The following is an 18,807-nucleotide window of genomic DNA, read 5'->3' as shown; positions in this document are numbered from 1 at the left end:
TAACGCTGGGATGTCCTGTGGGTAACAAGGGAGGTCCCCTGTTCCTGGTCCCCTGCCACAGCCTGGGGCATCTCGCCACAAAGGGGATGGGGAAGGCAGCGGCGGTCGTTTTCCGGAGGCTTGCAAGTTTGAAAAATAAATAGCCCTGCACCGTAGGTTAAGCTTGGCATCCAGGCGAATTAATCACGCAGGCTGCAGCCAGCACTGAGAGCCCCGGTGACGAGAGCTGTGGTTTATAGATGATGATTCATCGCTCGACTTAGAGCGACCACGTTATTCCAGCAGATTGCAAAATCATAAGAGGAATGTTGTGGTTAGTTTACGGCTTAACTATGCAAATCGTCAGGAAGCCTTCAGAGCCGGAGAACGTAAGGCGCAGCGCGCCCGGATGGCTGGGCGGTGAGCAGGGGCCGGGAGCCGGCGCTGGGGCTGTCGGGGACCGGCCGCCCGCGGGAGCCGGGGAGCGGGGAGGTGAGTGATCGGGGAGCCGGGCCCGAGCTCCGGGGACGTGCGAGCGGGGCGCTCCGGCGCCGAGGGACGCGGGCCGGCTGCCGAGGCTCTCGGGCCGCTTTCACCGCCGCTGTGCCACCGGCTCCGGCGGGGCTGGGGAGGGCAAAGGTGGGGAGCCGCTTCCCCCACCTCCTCCTGCCCTCCGTCCCGCTTCCAGGAGCAGGCAGTGCCTCGGCGGAGGAAGTAAACAGAGTGGGAGGAGCTGCACCTTTTCCTCGCCAGGGCTTTCTGGAGCCCAGCGAGTGCCGCTGTCAGTTCCCGCAGCGAGTCGCTCCGTTCTCAGCAGGGCCATCCTTCCCGTGCGCGGCTCCTGCCCGGAGCGCGCTCGGAGCCGAAGGGCGATGGTAGCGGAGCTGGCCGTGCCGTGCCGTGCCGTGCCCTGCCGGGCCGTGCCGTGCCGTGCCGTGCCCGGGGGAGCTGGCCCTGCCGTGCCGTGCCGTGCCGGCCGGGCGGGCGGAGCGCGATGCGTGCCTGCGGCGGGCCCCGGGACGCGCTGTTCCCGGGAGGGCTGGCAGCGCTCTGCGCCGCCCCAGCTGCGCCGGGGCCCGCGGGGCTCGGGGGCAGAGGTGAGCAGGTGTTTGTCATTACCGAGCTGCTCGGGCCGGGGAGCGGGGGAGGCCGCCTGTCCCCCCGGACTCGGGGCAGGGTCGGCCTCTCGCTCACGCGTCCCGTGTCCGATTTTGTCCTGGGGCCTTTTTAAATAAACAGGATGCGTCGGCAGCGAAAACAGCAGCGATGCTGAGGCGGAGGAAGGGCGGTCCGGGGTTAGAACGTCTGACCTGGGAGGGAGGGACAGCCCTGCCCTCTGCCACAGGCATCTTCTCTGGCCTCGGGCACATCCCTTCGCCCTCCTGTGCAAGGTATGGAGCACGTACCTGGTTTACCTTTGGGAAGTGGAGTGCCTCATCCCTGGGATGGCAGAGGTGTAGGTGGGGAGAGGTTTAAGCTAGCCGGGAGCTGAGCAGTTTTGGTGCCGGCCTTTGTGGGTTTCACTAAGGGTTGACCCACCTGCCAGTCCACCTCTAGCCGGGGCGGTGTGAATCACAGGGAAACATCAGCTGGTAATTGGGGAAGCATTTCCTGGCCCGTCACGCTTTGGGATGGCGTCCCGTCCCTTGAATCATCCAGAGCTGGTCCGTGTCCAGCACTAAGAATAGCCTCCCCACACACGGCGGGGGCAGCGCGCCGGGAGAGGGGAACCGGCCGGCTCGCGGGTTCCTGGCCGTGCCTTGCCAGCGCTGTGCCACGGCGTGGTGCGCTTCCCATGCCACGCTGAGGTTTGGGGTAGAGCACATGGCGAGGATGGGCTGGGGCAGCCGCCGTGGTCCATCACTGAGGGATGGTCCCATCTGTGTGTGCCATTTGTAGCTGAGGTGGTTTCGTTCAGCACCCCGGGGTGCCCGCTCCCCACGCAGGGCCGAGCGCTCGGTGCCAGCCCCACAGCTTCCAGCCCAGCATGTACCCTGAGTGTGATGTGAGGGGGACATGGGTGAGCAGAGGCCTTTCCTGGGGTGCTTGGCAGGTGCCCTGCTCTGCAGCCAAGCTCTAGTACAGGAGATAAGCCATCACTGTGGGCTTGCCAGGGTTCAGATCAGCACTTGGCTGGGAGCCTTTCCTCAGATGAGGACATGAGCGCAGCCTTGGGTGGAGCAGTTTTCCCACCATGGCCTGATGGTGATGATGCTGCCCATTTTATGTATTTCACCTGGCTGACAGGCGAGACCTGTCCTGTCTGTCCTGCTGGGTGCAGGCTGCTTATCCCATCGGGCTCTCGCTCTTGGCATCGGGCACCCAGCCGTGGCCAGAGCAGGGCAATCACTAGAGGGCAACCTTGGATTGAGATGTGCCTCTGCACTGGGAGAAATCTTAATTTGGTGTCCTACCAGGCTGGGCTTGAAACAGTCGGGAGGAGAGGGATGTGCAGTGGCCCACTGAAGCCATCCCAGTGGAGTTTGCCCATCCTGATCATGCCAAAGCTTGGCAGATGCCTCTGCAGGGAAGCACCTGTGTTGCTGTGTGAGCCACCAAGGCCACTCTCATCTCTTCCTGCCTTCCTGCTCCTGTGTCTGTAGGGTGGTACAGGGAGCTCTTTGCCATCCCTGCCATTCCATGGGGAAAAGCTGCAATGGCTGCCCAGGCTGGCAGCCCCCTACTTCAGACAAATGTAAATACAGGATAAGATTATGCTGAACCTTTCTTGGATGCTCACTCCAGCCTGAGGCTGGGGCAGGTACTCATGCAGTCACAGCTGGGTTTAAATCTGAAGGAGAGCTGGGATTTCTGGGATGCAGATTTCCCCATCCCCCAAAATAATTTTTTATTCAGTTGGGTGGTAGAAATACTGTGAAACTCACGTGGGCTCCCCTCCCTTGCCAAAGCCTTTGGTGAGGGGAATGCAGATGGGTGGTGATGGCCAGGACTGGGGAAGAGCCTGTCCTGCTGCCTGCCCTGCCCTTGGAGGTCACAGCCCTCACCTCAGGGGTGTCAGTCTGGGCTGAACCCACACTCAGGGTTCACCATGGAGTGACTCAGAGTCAGAGAGTTCAGGGCAGTGCTGGGGAATTGCACACGATGGATGCCCTTTGCTCCTCTGCAGCCAGTGCAGGCTTCCCCACCTTCTGTTCCAGCTTGGCCACTGCCCTCCTCCTCCTCCCCTGGTTTGGGGGCTGACAGGGGCAGTGCCCTGTGCACTGGGGATGACACTTCCCTTAGCCACTCACTGCAGGAGACAGCCTGTTCCCCAAGCCTTAGTGATCTGTGGGCTTTGGAAAATCATGAGCAACCGAGTGCTCATCCCAACTGTTCCCTGACTCCCTCTCCCCTGGGACCTCCCAGCTTGCATCCCATGGGGCAATTCCCAGAGCAACGGGAGTGTGAGCTGATGCATTCCAGTTGTGTTCTGCACGTGTGCAGAGATGCTCCAGGGGCTGGCCAAGCGTGCCAGGGTCCTGATGGCACAGCTGCCTCCCCCTGTACCAGGAGGAACTGAAAGTCTGTGGGGTTTCAGTGGTGGCCGTGCACAGGTTTTAAGGACTTCTGTTCAACCTGAAGGAATCAGCAGGAATCCTGAAGGAATCAGCAATTTTCTCCTTAAACTGCTCCATTTTACGGCTCCACACTTCTGATTTTAGCACCAGCCCATGGGGTCAAAGAGCTCTGTTTGCACCCAGTGCTGCTGCTGCAGGATGCCCATATCCAAAACAGTCTCCCAGTTCTGCAGGGTGGGATCAGGCCAGTCCTGCTGGCTCAAGGGATGTGAGGACACCTCATCTGTACTTGCTGTATGGCTGCGTGCCAGCCAGACCAGCCACTTCTGCTGATAAATCCACTTTAAGGCAATTTTACTCCCCATTACATCACCAAACCCTTTCCCAAGGGGGTGGTGGAAGCCCTGCAGGCTGGGCAGGGGCTGGGTGAGCCCGGGTGGGTTTCCTGGAGTAAGCAGCCTTGCATTAGCCAGGAGCAGGATGGTTTAATAAATCATTTCCGTCTCTAATTTCTACTTCTCTATTCAACACCTCTCGTTTGCTGGTTACCAGAGGGAAGGGAGGTCAGGGGAACCAAGCCTCCCCAGCAACCTCCTTCCTGCAGCTGTTGAAACAAAATCCAGAACTATTATAATCAGTGTGTCCCTCCCTGGGGTACCACGGTGCCTTCGGTCTGAGCAGCAGCAGCAGCGTTGGGAGGTTGGGCTCACGGCCTCTGCTGAAGATGCCAGGTGGTAAAGAGAGGGCAGAGAGGGCACCTTCCCTGCTTGGTGCTACAGAACCACAAACATTCCCCATGGGCTGTGTCAGATGCTTGGGAAAAGATCAGGAGCGTTGATATCGCCAAACCTCGGGGTGTCACTGGTGCCCTTTCTCCTTCATGCTCCAGCAAAATGCATCCACTGGCTGCAAATCACCAAGGCAGAACAGGAGAGGAGTTCTCACCTCTCTGCCTTACCCCACATCAGATCTTTGCTTGTGGCCTGACCCCAGGGGAGCAGCTGGGGCTGTCCCAGTGCCTAGAACAGGAGCCAGAGTGCAGCTGCCGTGCCTGATCCTGAGCTACCTCTGATCTCCCCGGAAAGGAGATCTCTCAGCCCCTGTGGCCTCCAGCAGTGCCCTGCCTGCACCCTCTGCCTGCAGCTCTTTCCTCTTGGCCACTGGCCCCCAGCATTGTTCCACAGCAGTTGTTTGGGTTGGCCCAGGTGCTGCCCTGTGTCTGCCTCAGCGCTGAGGGCTTGGTTTATTTTATGTCCTTTGTTTTGCAGCAGCAGCAAATGCCCCGGAGCAGCCAAGAAGAGAAAGATGAAAAAGAGAAAGAAAAAGAGAAGGAGGGAGAGAAGGAGGAAGACAAGCAGGAAGCAGAAAATGACAAAGAAGAACTGACAAAGTAAGGGCAACCCTCCCTGCCTGGCTCCAGTGGGCTGTGGTGATGGGATGCAGCATAGTCAGGGCTGCCTGACCCCGTGCAGGACTGTGTGCCCACCTCACCTCCTCTGCAGGGAGAGAAAGGCAGATCCTCCTCCTCATTCCTCTTCCCTGCTGCTCCCAAACTGGGAAAGCAACACGATATGGAGGTTTTTTATACCAACCCAATCAATCTGCAAAGCTCCTGTGATCCTCCAGCTTGTTCTGTTGTTACGAGAGCCTCTGGGAGCTGGAGGAGCAATCCGGGGGCAGCGGAGCGTGGCACTTCACCTTTAGTGTTATTGATGTCAACGTGAGTGCTCCCAGATGAGGAGCTCCAGCCAGCCCTGCCTCCCCCACGCCGAGCACCAGCGCCGTGGCAGGGGAAGGTTGGCACGCAGACCGCTCGCTATCTGTAATGGGCTTAATACTTGGTTTAAAAGAACATCTGGCTTCATTATATCCAGGCTGCAAAGACATTTACCAGCAGGTCCCTTTCAGGAAGATAAATGAGGAGGAGGCAGGGATGAATTTGAATGGTCTGGTATTAAACCTGTCTCCGTCAGGTCTCTGCGTGCACTTGGTGGTGGAGCTGCAGCCAGCTGCAGAAAGAAAACCCCACCACAAATCACCCCACTGCCAATCCCAGCCAGGAAAAGAGCCTGCGTCTGCAAAAAAAAACCTGCAGACCTGCCCCCCTAAAAAACCAACAACAAAAAGAAAAATCCCCAGACACGTGCAGAGAAATAATTGCTTGACCTAAAAATCAGACCAACCAAACAACGTTTTTTTCCTTTTCTCCTCTCCCCGTTTTCACAGGGACAAGAACGACGACACGTCCGGAGAAGACAACGATGAGAAGGAAACTGTCACCTCCAAAGGTCGCAAAACCGCCAACAGCCAGGGCCGGCGCAAGGGCCGCATCACCCGCTCCATGGCCAACGAGGCCAACAACGAGGAGGCAGCCACGCCACAGCAGAGCGCCGAGCTGGGTACGTGGCAGGGGACAAGGGGACCTGCCCCGGGCTGGCCTCTTGGTGTATCCATTGTGCTGGCATGGGGTGTCACCCTGCTCTGCTCCCCGCTCGCAGGAGAGGGGTTTCCTTTGTGAAATCTTTCTTTCCTTTGTGAAAGCTTTCTTTCCTTTGTGAAAGCTTTCTTTCCTTTGTGAAATCTTTCTTTCTGGGGAGCAGCAATGATGTTTCTCTCTGTCTCTCCTCTCTATCGAGTGACTTACTCGGCGTGGTTCACCAGGATAAAAGTGGGGGAATTTGCAAGCCTGGGTTTTCCTGGCTGAGTGTTCATGCGTTTTATGGCCGCAGAGGGAAAGTGTTGCAAAAGGCAAAAAAGGGAAGCCTTCAGTTTTAGCAGTGCTTTGGCAAGGCCTGTGTCCCTCCTGCACTTGAAGCTGATTCCCTTTGCGGCTACTCTGGCTTCCCAGTCTCCTCGACCTCTGCTTGGGACCCTTCTCTGCCCTCCCAGGCTTCTGCCACTTCTCCTACCTGCTCTGTTTTCAAATTTGTCTGGAGCCAGAGCAGCTGCAGCCTGTGGGATCTGCTCCTTGGCCTTGGGCATTGGGCTGGTCCCTTTCCATCAGTGCCTGATACAGCTAAGGGTGCTGCCTGTACTGTGGCATCCGGGCACTGCAGCAGCCCACAGCGTGGCCACAGCTGTGCCACACTGCCATGCTGGCCTTGGGCTAGATGGGAATTCATGGCAGCATCCACAGTCCCACACTGGGCACATCTGCTCTGGCATCTGCACCATCACTAGTTACCACCCCAGGGAGCGGGCTCATGTATTGACTTGCAGAAGCCAATGCATCCAGGAATTTGGCTGATTTTCCTATATTTTCTACTCTGTCAAAGTACAAAATTATTGCTCTGCTACCTAAGGCAGGTAAAAATAAAAGCAGGGTGACTCCTCTCGGATTCCTTGCTCTGCAGTTTCTTGCTTGTGCTGTTCCATGTGCTATAAATCACGCGGAGGTGTTTCGCCTCCCTGTTCTCTGCTGACAACTGGCTGAAGCCTTGATTGCGAGCGCTCTGTTTTCATACAGGCGATATAAATAGTCCCCAGCACAACAGAGCCCTGCTCTCTCCCTCCAACTTGTTCAGCAATGCTGCAGAGAAACAGCAGATAATGCCAGTAACTGAGATGGGATTTTTCATCCTGATATCTCGGAGTCCTTGATAAACTTCACTGCGAACACGGAGGAAAGCCTTTAGACCATGTTAAATTGGGAAAAAGGAATGGATCAATTCCAGTGACATATCTGAGCAATTGATTTCACTTTATGTCTCTCCAATAGCGGTTTAATTTAGGTTGGCTAAGAAAGTTATTGCATTTTAAATACCAATTGAACATTAAAAACCAGCACAAAAACGTATTGTGGTTTAACTGCAGCGTGCCGGAGCTCCCCGTAGGCATCTGTTTCATAACTGTGCAACCTCAGGCGATGCCATTAATCAAAGCAAACGGGCCGTTTCTGTGACATTTCTGTACCATACAATAACAGCCATCACCAGCTGAGCCAGGGGCCTGCACGGCGTTGGGGACGCTGGCTTTTACGTAAACGCGCGCTGTGGCCCTGGCTCTGCCTGCTGCCAGGGGGAAGCGGTGAGGTATCAATTTCCCTCCCTCTTGGCTGGTGTCCCAGGGGCGACAGGGTTCTGAGGGAGGCAGTGACCTGTGCTGTCTTCCGGGAGGTGACACCTGCAATCGTGCTCAGCCGGCTCTGAAGGAGATTTCTTCTGCCCGGTGCTGTGGGCATTGGAACTCTGCTGTCTTCCCACGGGGTCTCAGCTTCTTGTAGAGCTTCTTCAAAGATCCTTCCTTCTCTCCTTGCCTGTATTCTTTATCCTGAACCTATCAGCCTGTTTTCCATTTTGAAGGGACACTGTCAAAACATCTCTCATCACTGTTGAAATAATGCTTTGCCTGTTGTTTAGAGTAATAACCCCTTGGCAGCTTGAGCCGGAAATCTGCTTCCTTACCGAGTTGTTTTTTGTCTCTGACTCACACCCCAGTTTGTTATTGTAGGGTTTGCTCTGTGCCAGGCTGCCAGCAGGACTGGTGCATAGTGAAAGCTTTATGCAGGACCTCAGTGTCCTCAGCACCTGCTTGGATTTGGGGAGAGAGGCAGCAGCAGATGCTGACACCCCTATCAGCCTCCTGGCTGGAGCAGCATGTTCCCTTCAGTGGGCACTGCTCCAGATAGGGCCCCACTCTGAAAATGGCTCAGAGGTTGTCCAAGAGCCCAGTGGTGGCACGGAGGGAGCCCGCAGTCACAGGGCCAACACCCTTGTGTTGTCAGTGGCCAACACTGACAGATGCAGTCGGCCAAAGTCACCACTGAGGTGACGCTGTTTCTCCGTCTCTGCCGGTCCCACCCCGCGTCTGCCTCCTCCAAAGCACACAGCCACAGCCAGCTCCATCTTAGGTACCTGTTGTTGGGCCAGGGTGCGTGGCACCATCAGCAGGAAATCTGCTGCCACTCTCAAGCCGTCTGGCTTTGTTTCCAGGCCCAAAGTGGAGTTCTGCATCACTGAGGTGCATCCCAGGGGGATGTTGTGCGTGAGGTTCTGCGGCGTGGAAAAGCCTCACGAGCCCACGCCATGACAGCCTTTCCTGTGGGAGCGCTTCTGCACTGCATGGGGTTCTGTCATGCCTCCAGGGAGCAGGGCATGGGACAGGGTTTGGGTGTTGGGACACCTCCTCTGAGCTCACTGGGCTTGCTGGCTCCTGCTCACAGCTCTCTTTCCTTCTTCCTTCCCAGCTTCCTTGGAAATGAATGAAAGCTCTCGCTGGACCGAAGAGGAGATGGAGACAGCTAAAAAAGGTGAGACACTAGTTTTCCTTCTTTTATCGGCTGTGCTGGAGCTAACCCAGCAATTGGAGATGGAAAGAATCTGACTGCTGGCTGTGGGGCAGTGTGGTGGATCCTGAGCTGTGGGGCTGGATCCTGCCTGTCCTGCTGTTAGTTTGTTCTCAGGGCGGGTGTGGGGAAGGCAGGGAATGGTGAAGGGAGTGTGCTCAGCCTCTCCAGCCCCAGGAGCTGTGCCAGCACCAGGGATGCCTGGGCTGTGGCTGGAGCCATGCGTGTCCCCCGAGGCAGGAGTTGGAGTAGGAAATGGGGAAGGCGTGTTGTCCATTGAAGTGCTGGAGCTGCTGGTGCCCGTAGCATGGGGTGTGGTTTCACCCCACTCTTGGGAGCTTTATGGCCTCGGTGTGATCTGTTCCAGCACACAGAGAGTGTCTGCCTGTGTTCACAGCTCTGGGATTCAGGGAGAGCACGGTGAACCCCAGCGTTCTGCAGGCACATGCTGGGGAGCTCTCAAGAGCCAGGGCAGCGTGCGGTGACTTTACATCCTGGAGCTGATTCAGAGCCTTTGCTGAGACCGTTTTTAAAAAGTGCTGAGTGTAGCACGGCCCTTCTTGCCACTTCCCCTCCTCGTGCCGCTCCTGTGCCAGCCCTTTCACTGCTTTAATTTTTTGCCGAAGTCACGTCCTGTTGATGGGCTGTCGAGCTCACGTCCCCGGCCCGTGCATCCCGCTTGCGTTGCTGCCGACTCTCCTGGCCCGGAGAGGATTGTAAATGGGAAATTAAAATGGAAATGAGTGCTGTTCGGGGATGGCAAAGGCAAATAGGCGTGTTAGCAGGTTCGGCTCAGCTTGGAAAATGCACCTGCTGCTGCGATGGTGATTACATGTTCTGGAGCGCCGGCTGCCCAGGTGCCGGTGGGAGCCGTGGACTTGGATTACTTTGCCTGTGAATATCCCAAAGTGTTTGGCTCACTCGCCTTTAAGCTGTTCCAACCCTCTTTTACAATCCAGTGCCAATCCTGTGCGTTGCTGAACAGGGCTCTCTATAGTCACAAAACTTAATAGATAGACTTTAATCAAGCAAACTGGCCTGGAGCCAGGTAATGGGGTGAGCAGATGCTGGCAGGGGAGGGTCGTTGTGGGATATTTTCCGAGCACTGCTTTATTTTGGAGATCAGCATCTGGTTGTTAAAAAGTGCCTCTTGTTTTATGCTGGATGCTGGAGGTGCGCTTAAGGAGCCTCAGCACCAGCTGCCAAAGCCTGCGTGAAGGAAGGATGAAGCGTGGGAGCATGTAGCACTATTCCAGCCCAGGGGCCAGGAGGAGGCAGGGAGATTTGCTGGTGTAAAGCCCAATGGCCGATTGTTTCTCCCTTCGTTACAACCTGGGAAACTGAGATTGCAACACCAGACTTCTACAGAAGAGCCAAATTCCCCTCTGCCAGGAAGCAGCCGCTTTAATGCTTCAAACTGGCTGTGTCTGGCATTTCCAGGGACCTGCGTGGTGGGGGTTTCCGACTCACAGCAACTGTGAAACTCCGGAGGTAACCTCAGAGGCTGGAGGAGGTGGTGGCAGAGCTGCTGCCAGCATGGCTGGCCAGGGGCAGAGGGGGTGGTGGACTGCTTGGGCTGGGCTTAGAGACACAGGCACAGTCCTCCTCACCATAAGGACTCGGCCACCCAAGGCACTCTCCTCCAAACTGGCACCAGTAAGAGCCCATAGCTGGCTGGTTTAGGGAGTTCAGCAAGATGTGAGTCCCAGGGAAAGTCAGCCCCACCACCCCGGGGTATTTTGGCAGATGGGGATGGTCAGTGACCTCTGCTCCTAGCCCTCACCAACCAGGAGATCAGCCCAGCCCTGCTGTCCACCCCTGGGTTTCCCCTGTGTGGCATGAAACTCCATGTCATTTGTGTTCAGGGAGGTGAGAGAAAACAGCCCTGGGACAGAGAGACAGCAGAGCAGCCTGCTCTCCTCCACAGTCACAGAGCTGCACAGGGAGTTTCCAATCAAGAGAAGGCAGGATTGTGTCTGCCAGGGGAGACAGTGAAGGGGAGTACCGTGTTACTAAACTTAAATAGGGGAACAAAAACCCAGCAAGAGGAAAGTTCTTGCTTAATGACACTTTCATTATGCAATAAACTTCGATTCAGTAGTCTGTCAAAATGTGCAGAGATTGGGATAACGATGGGGGAATGTGTTTTTCTGATACTATCTCCTTGCGCCATGGCTGTGATCCTTAAAGCAGGAGGTTTTGATTTACCCAGAGTTGCTCGAGGATTTCCCCCTTCCCTTCCCAAGCCGGGAAGCAGGCAGCACCCACGGCTTTGCTGCCGGGCAGGGTGCAGAGGCATTCAGCAGCAGGATGGGGCTGCTCCTTAAAAGGCAATGTTGAAGCAGTTCCTGCCTTTGGGGGACCTGCTGGATGAGTCCACGCAGGCAGGAGTTCAAGGTAGGCTGGAAGGGGGTCTGTGAGCAGCGGGCGAGCAGCAGCCTCAGCAGTGGGTGGGTTTTTTGTCCCCCAGCTCCTCCACCAAGTGTCACCACTAGTGCCAGAGCTTCAGGGCAGCCGCAGCCGCCCTGGAGCTGAACTCGATGAACCGGGAGGTTTCGACATGACCTTTGTTAGTCTTTAAAGTCTGGTACCTGTCCTCACCCAGCTCGGGGTTTTCCCGTGGTGTCTAACAAGTGGTTTTGTTCTTTGAAAAGAGGCGGTGCGAGTGGCAGGTTCTTGCTGAGGTCCTCGGTGCCTTGCCCAGGCTCTGTGCTCCCTGTCCTCAGGGCACAGCCAGCCTGGGGCTCTCCTTATGCCTTTTCCCACACTGAGGAGGACACAGAGAGGCCACGGGATGGAGTCAGCATGATGAGGCAGAGAAGGGTTAGGCACGATGGTAAAATACTCATGACAGAGAGTTAAATAACCCATGAAAACTCCTATATAGTTCCTTTTGGGTAGATATGAAATATTCCCTTGGATACCCAAGACACTCTTTTGAATGCTTATTTTCAATGCTGCCAACAATTCATCTGAGTTTTGGACTGACCTGAACCATTTTTTCCCCAGTCTCATTCTGTTTACAAAACTAAAATAAAGTCAGCCACCTTACATCACCTTTGAAATGCAGGAGCTGGCTGGGTAATGCTGGGGAGCTGGCAGCTCCACACCTCCCTCTGTTTGTCTCCCCTGTGCTCATGTTGGAGCCTTCCCTTCTCCCATCAGAGTTATTTACAACTGTAAAAGCCTGCTGATAGTAGTAAAAGTGGGCTGGAGAAACTGGTTTGCAGCTCATGCCCGTCCCTGCACGTTGTCCTTCTTCTGGGTGGCCTTGGGGTGGGATGTGCCCTGGGATCTCCCACTCAGGTGTCCTCTATGCAGGCAGGGTGTGAGGGCAGCTCTGAGCCAGGAGCGCAGGAGAGCCCAGCCTGGCCATCCCAGTGTCCAGAGTGCCGTGGGTGCCTGGTGTTTGTCATGAACTCTGTGCAAAGCAACATGGTAAAAATTAACTGGGATGGGGAGATGGGGTGCCATGAGGGCACAACTGTGTCCAAGGCTTATTAAATTAGCCACGCTTGCCCTGGGTGAGGCTGTGGTTGACTGCAGTCCCATCCCTGCCATCCCAGGCTGGTGCTTGGCTGCCTTTCAGCCAAGGTGTCACCCCCAGGAGTGTGCCTGTGGTGCCAGTGCCCCCCGTGCCCCCAGAGCTGCACTTTCTGCCACCATTGGCTGAATGTTTCTCGAGTGTGTAGGAGCAAACTGCGAGGATTTGCTTAGTGAGTGTCAGTGAATGGAATACAAAAGGCCTGTCAGGAGGAACTGCTGGGTAATTACTATAATTTGCTGCCTACATTTTAATTTTGAGTATTATTTTTTCAACAATAAGGGAGCGGGAATAGTATCTGAAGCAGGTGAAAGAAGAGAGCGGGGCCTGCCAGCAGTGGCTGCTCCACGTGCTCTCACTGCCATGCTGGACCAGAGGGGATGGCAATCTCCAGGAGCAGGCATCCTGAGGGGGACTTCCTGTCCCCTCGTGTCAAAGGATAGGACACAGCAAAAAAGAAAGGCTGTGGCAGGAGCAGTAAAACAAGGGCACAGGGCTCAAGCTTTTGCAGCAGGTGGATGCAGTGGTATAGAAATTCTCTGTTTCAAAGGGGAGACCTGGGAGCTGAGGGTCCCCAGCCAGGGCTGGCTGAGAGGGGACATCGCACTAGAGCTGAGCTGGTCCAAGATCCCAACTCCTTGCTGATCAGGTACCCACAGCTTGTTAGGTGACACTATCTCCCTGCAGAGAAGTGGCATGACGGGTGTGAAAAGTGCTGGGAAGTTCAGCTGCAAGCTCCCTTGTAGCTGTGGGACACATCAGGGGCATGCTTGTGTCCAGTCACCAAATGAGAGGTCCCCTGGGAGCACAGCAGGCTGGTGCCAGCATCACCTGGAGGAAGGAAGGGCATCACTCACCAAGGAAGGAAGGAAGGAAGGGCATCACCCACCACAGTGGCAAGAGCACACCGAGCTGGCTGCCTGCACCATGGTCCCTCCGGCAGAGCCCAGTGCCTGCGGGGATGTGGGCTCGCTGCCACGCAACATCCCCACTGCTTCCCTTGGCACAGCATCAGGAGCCTGGCGTGCACCTGGCTCTGCCACCCACTGTTCCATGGCCCTGGAGAAGTTACTCACCTTCTCTGAGGCTGTGCGAGCCACCCCGAGGTTAGTGTGGGAAAGCCATGCAGGCCATGCTTTCGGGATGCCTTGGGTGGTGTCGCTGACTCCACAGGGCTGGTCTTTCTCCAGAATTGGATTGCGGCACATTTTGGCGGTGCCGTAGCCAGAACTGCCTCCATATTCACTCCCAAGAGGGTGTGTGGGCGCAGGAGGTACTGAAGGATCACACCAGGTACCGTCAGGCGTAGGGAGTGATATCACTTAGTTTTTCCCCTATAACCTTGGTCTGTTAATCCGTGCGAGCTCCCATTAAGAGACCTTTTTACGGGCTCTCTCCGCCCTCACCAAGCCCAGGGTGGAGCTGGGCAGCCGTGCCAGAGTGCCTTGCAATGTCTCTAGTAAAAACCCCCAGCTGCACAGAGCCTGGGGCTGCGCAGAGCGTGGGGCTGCGGGCCGACAGCGCTCGCCTGCCGCGCTGCCCCTCCAGGTCTCTTCTCAGTTCCCCGAGATGCTGAGCACGGTGCCCCGCTCTCCATCTCCTCTTCCTTCAGTCTCCACTCGCTGTACGGGAGCAGAGGCCCCGGTCTGACCATGGCGACAGCGGTGCCAGAGCTCTCCCCATCCCTCCTGTGCCCGGGCAGCGGCGGCAGGGCCGGCGTGTCCCGGGGCAGCGGCACCGGTCGGTGCGGCACTGGGCTCGCCGGCGCGCACGTCCCCAAAGAAAAGCGCCTTTGATTCACTTGAGAGCGGAGAAAACTATTAGCCAAGCTTTGTTTTCCTGGATCCCTCCCCCTGCCGCTGACATTCAGCCGAGAGCGAGGGAGACAGAAAGTGAGCGAGGGAGGGCGGGAGCGGGTGCCAAGCGCCGCACCCCTTGTCAGCTTGGGTCAGCGCCACGTTCGTTATTAATGCTCTGTCTAGAGGTCACATTCAGATGCAACGAGCCCCGGGTCAGCCAGAGGAACAGATTAGAGCTTGCTCGCTGCTCCGCCACATACCGACGGCACCGGCTCCCCGTCCCCGGGCTGGCAGGAGCGGAGCTGCCGCGCTCCCGCCCCTTCGCTTTTCTCCTGCCTTTTTTTTTTTTTTTTTTTTTAATTATTATTATTTCTTGGCAACGTCGGGCATCTCCTGAAACTGCACAGTCTCCCTATAGCCCCGAGCTGCTGAGCAAGGAGATGAGGTAGGGGAGAAAATACTGGCGGCGCTTCCATCCACCTTAACAACCGCGGCTGCAGCCGGCTGGAACGCTCCGGCGAGCGAGCGGAGGAGAGCGGAGAACGCGGTTGGCTCCGGAGGGAAGAGCGCTGGGGCCGGAGCATGTGTTCCCACCAACTTCTGCCATTGGGGTCAGGAGTCTGCCGCCTGTGACCTGGTTTCCAGCCTCGCTGCCCGTTTGCTCGCCGCTCCCGGCCGCCCATGGCTCTGAAATCCTCTCGCCCCCAGGATTTAAGGAACCGGCTTTGCTTTCTTCTCTGTCTCCGGCTGCTGCGAGGGAGCGAAAGCGAAATGCGTGGGGAGGGTGTGAGCGGAGCACTCGCAGCGCTTTGCCGCGGGCTGCCGTGCCCGGGGGGGCTTTGAAGAAGTGCCCTGCCAGCCGTGTTCTTCCCAGCCCACCCGCTGCACACCCCGGGTGTGCTCCCTGCCCGCCGGAGCACGTAAGTCGGGTGTTGGGGTCCGAAGGATGGGGTTAACCTGGAGCTTGTGTGTGGCTGCGTGCCTGCGGCAGAGCCTGCGTCCGGAGCCCCCGCCCCGAGCCCAGGAGCTCAGCCCTGCCGAGGAGCTCAGCCTTGCCGAGGATCTGATAACTCGGTTAGTCATAGTTTCAGTTGCGATGTGCAGCGAAGGGCTGGCGCTGCCGTGCCGGGCTGGAGTGCGGGGCAGGGGGAGCCGGCTCTGGGGGTGGCTGTGCTGGAGGAGCTCATGGAGATGGGGTGCCCGGCCAGCCGGGAGCTTACCCGCACGTCCGGGGGTGTCTCGGCTGGTCCCTCCCGAGCGTGCACAGAACTACAGCGTGGCAAGCAGGTGTTGCTGTTTTGCTCTGGTTTCGTGTAGAAGAAGAGTGGCGGGGCTCCCTGCTGGTCCCACGGGCAGGGGCTGCAGGCAGCCTCCTCCTCCTCTTCCTCCTCCTCCTCCTCCTCCTCCCAAGCAGTGGCCACCTGCCCTGCTGCAAGCTCCTTCAGCGGTGTCCTGGTGAGCAGGGGCACAGCCAGCCTGGGCAGGGGGAAGGACAGCCAGGAGCTGGCATTGCCTGTGGCTGGTAAAGGTGACACCACGCTGGGGACCACTCACGCTGACATCCATCACCCCCCCAGCCACGAGCTCTGCCATGCCAGGTCCTGCTTTCTGGCATCTTTCCTGCCAAAGCACCCGTGCTCGTGGCACATCCACACCGCTGCCAGTGTCTTCGTTTCAGCTTGGCCCGGCTGTCACACTTGGTGCTGGGCCACCAGTGTGGTGATGAGCAGAGGGACAGAGCTGCTTGTTTGCTTTGGAAGGCAGCAGTGGGTTGTGTCAGAGGGGATGGGTTGTGACACTGGGGACTGTCCTGTTTTCCCCTGCGGCATTCAGCAACAGCAGGGGGAGGACTCTTGCCCCACTCGTTGCCTCAGGATTGGTGGCCGGATGTGATTTTTTTAAATTTTTTTTTTTTTAAGAACTCCCAGTCCGTCAGCGGGGTGACAGAGGTCGTGGGTTTGGCTGAGCAAGGCTGGGAGTTGCAGAGTTAAAGCTCAAACTTGTTTCTTGGCTTGCCAGGGCCTTTCTGGTGCTCAGTGCATGTGATGCCTTGTACATGCAATTTGATAAGCCTGGTGCTGGGACGGGCAGGATACAGGCACCAGCTGGATGTTAACTCCTGCTGTGCTGGGTGCTGCTGCTTTTCTCCAGGACCTGGGAGGCAGATAGGGGGGTTTTATCTCTCTGAGGGTACATGGTGCTATCTATTCAATGCAGCCATGCCCTCAGCTCCAAAGCTGTGCCCTCCCCTTGCAGGGACTCAGAGCAGATCCTGGCTGGGGGAGCGTCCTTTGGGCCTGGTTGCATGTGGCTGTGCTGAGATCAGCCCATCCCCTGGGGTTTGTTGCTGAAGCTGAGGTTGGGCTGCCACTTTAGGGCCGGGCTGCCACATGGCAGCAGGGCTTGGCAGGAGGCTGGCAGCAGGGCTGGGGCACAGCTGCAATGTTCCCAGGCACGAACAGAGCCATGCCAGGAGCCCCAGTGTGGGACTCACCATGGTCCCAAGCCCCTGGTGTCAGAGCAGCCAGGGAGGGGCTTGGATGTGGAGCCAGTGGTCAGTGCCCACTCCCAACCCCACAAGGCTGTGGGTGGTGGCCTCTGGGCAGAAAGTCCCCCAGCAAAGGAGAAAGATGTTCTTAGCAGGTTCATTCCGTGCTGGCTTTCATCTTGAAGTTACCTTTCTGTGGCAGTAGAGTAACTCTGGACATAGAAACTCTGCATCGTGTGCCCTCACAAGGAGCAGGGAAGGGCTAGGGAGCTGCTGGCCTGATAGTGGTATCATGTGGGCAGTCAGGAGCAAGCCAGGCTGGCAGTGTCCCACAGGCTGGTGGCAGCCCCACAAGACACCACATGAAGGACCAGCCACACAGCAGGCAGCGGGGTGTTACTTCCCAGAAAGCCTGGATGGTTCTTTCACAGGTCACCTCCAGGAACCTGGAGTGCCTCTGCAGCCATCCCTGGGCCAAGGTTGTAACTCCTACCTCCGTCTGCAGGACCAGGGGTGCCCAGATACCCCACAGAAATGGCAAGGACACGAGGTGCTGACTGTCTCATTCCTCCTCATCCTCCTCCTCCACCTTGCTGGGTTTGCCCCATGTTCAGGTGGCACCATCTGGCCAGGATTGGCAGCCCTTGATGTGATGCCTGACCTGGGAAGCTGCTTTTGTCATGAGCCTGTGATCAGCACTAATCCCCTGCCACACCTCTTCCCAGCCAAGGACATCACCTGGGTTTCCCTGCCAGCATTCTCACCTGCCCAGGCTTCCCTCCCCTTTCCTTCCCTAGCAGGGCAGTGTGCCTTGGGGTGGGAAGAGCCTTTGGTTCGTGTTAGGGGCTGAGAGCAGCTGTCCCAAGTTCTCCTGGGCGTGCCAACACCTGCTGCAGCCATCCCAAAGGAAAGGGAGCGCCGCTCGTCCTCGTGACTGCCAAGACACGGCTGTGGGACGTGTTTTATTCCAGAGACGGTCACCATAGTGCCTTTTTCCCCCTTTGGAAAGAAAAACAGCCTCTCACAGGTCATCCCCTGGTCTAGGAGCCATCAGACAGATGCTAGTGACCATATTGCTCCTGTGGAGTTTGGCTTGCACCGAGGAGGTTTCCCGTCCTGTGTGGATAATGCTGCCCTTGTGTGAGTGCATCTGGAGTTAAACATTTCTCCTCTCTGCCTCCTCCTGCTGCAGGTCTCCTTGAGCATGGGCGGAACTGGTCGGCCATTGCCAGGATGGTGGGCTCCAAGACCGTGTCGCAGTGCAAAAACTTCTACTTCAACTACAAGAAGAGGCAGAACTTGGACGAGATCCTACAGCAGCACAAACTGAAAATGGTGAGAGCCTTGTCCCAGCCTGCGTCCGGCACTGTGGGTATTTCCTAGCGAGTGCTTGGATGCTTCCCACAGCCGAGGGGGGCTTTATCATGGGGGGCTTTATCACATTGGGTGAGAGCTGTGGGCACTGTGGAGTGGCACGGGAAAGGGTTGTCCACCCATCTGTCCCTGGGAGGTCTGGATGAGGCAGCGCTGCTGCACGGGAGATGCCTGGGTGTCTGGAGCGTGGCTGGTACGTGGAGAGATAAGGAGCAGGAGGAGGAGCAGGGCTGTGGAGTGTTGGCCGGGATGCAAGTCCTAATGGCTGTGCAAATACTTTGTTTCTGGTGAGATTGTGCTGTTCCGCCCTGGCGAGCAGAGAGCCCAGCTGGGCCACAGGGGTCCGTGCCTTGCAGGTTCTGCTTTGGTTTGCTCCAAAGAAATCGGAGATTTAGGACAATGTGAGGAAAGCCTGGCTCTGAAAGAGGTTTTCTTCAGCACTGCAAGTAGATGTGCACACCTCTCCGTACCTCACTTTCCCCTTCAGATGGGGCTAATGCTGCTTTTTTCCTGGCATGTGGTGCAGGGTGCGAATGTAGTGGGGCTTGTTTGGTGTTCTGGAGATAGCTTGGACTGCTAAGAGACACTAAAGATTATAATTATTTCATTTGTAGAGTATCCTGGGGTTCCCAGTTTCTGGCTAATAGAATTCACATGGCTAAACCCCCAAGGGGTGCTTTGAAAATGCAAAGGACAATGTTCAATGCAGGAATCTTTCCAAGCAAGCTATTACAGCAAGAGTAAAAAGAAAGACAGGAAAACATTCAATGACTCACCCAGGAATTTAATATCCTAGTCAGTCTATAGGAATGAGAGAGAGA

At 56.8% G+C, this 18,807-nt stretch overlaps 1 protein-coding gene and 1 long non-coding RNA gene across 39 annotated transcripts in view; one reads left to right on the top strand and one right to left on the bottom strand.

Moving 5' to 3' along the window:
• Positions 1-18,807, top strand: part of NCOR2 (nuclear receptor corepressor 2) — a 227,989-nt gene that overhangs the window by 165,253 nt on the left and 43,929 nt on the right. For 34 of the 38 annotated variants that reach the window (XM_085593368.1, XM_085593370.1, XM_085593363.1 and 31 more), the window contains 4 exons: positions 4,766-4,887; positions 5,724-5,896; positions 8,683-8,745; positions 17,805-17,947. In XM_085593368.1, coding sequence (XP_085449494.1) covers positions 4,766-4,887; positions 5,724-5,896; positions 8,683-8,745; positions 17,805-17,947 — 501 coding nt within the window. The remainder of the gene's footprint in view (positions 1-4,765; positions 4,888-5,723; positions 5,897-8,682; positions 8,746-17,804; positions 17,948-18,807) is intronic. The other 4 variants (XM_085593374.1, XM_021532795.3, XM_085593373.1 and 1 more) reach the window with 1 other exon arrangement.
• Positions 3,963-17,807, bottom strand: LOC146766025 (uncharacterized). Its single transcript, XR_014958684.1, has 2 exons — positions 13,402-17,807; positions 3,963-13,156 (listed from the first exon to the last, which is right to left on the bottom strand). It is a non-coding gene; the product is annotated as an uncharacterized LOC146766025 (long non-coding RNA).

Source organism: Lonchura striata, chromosome 15 (genome assembly GCF_050655825.1).
Source record: "Lonchura striata isolate lonStrDom1 chromosome 15, ASM5065582v1, whole genome shotgun sequence".
NCBI lineage: Eukaryota > Metazoa > Chordata > Aves > Passeriformes > Estrildidae > Lonchura > Lonchura striata.
This window is presented reverse-complemented; position numbering and strand designations above follow the sequence as displayed.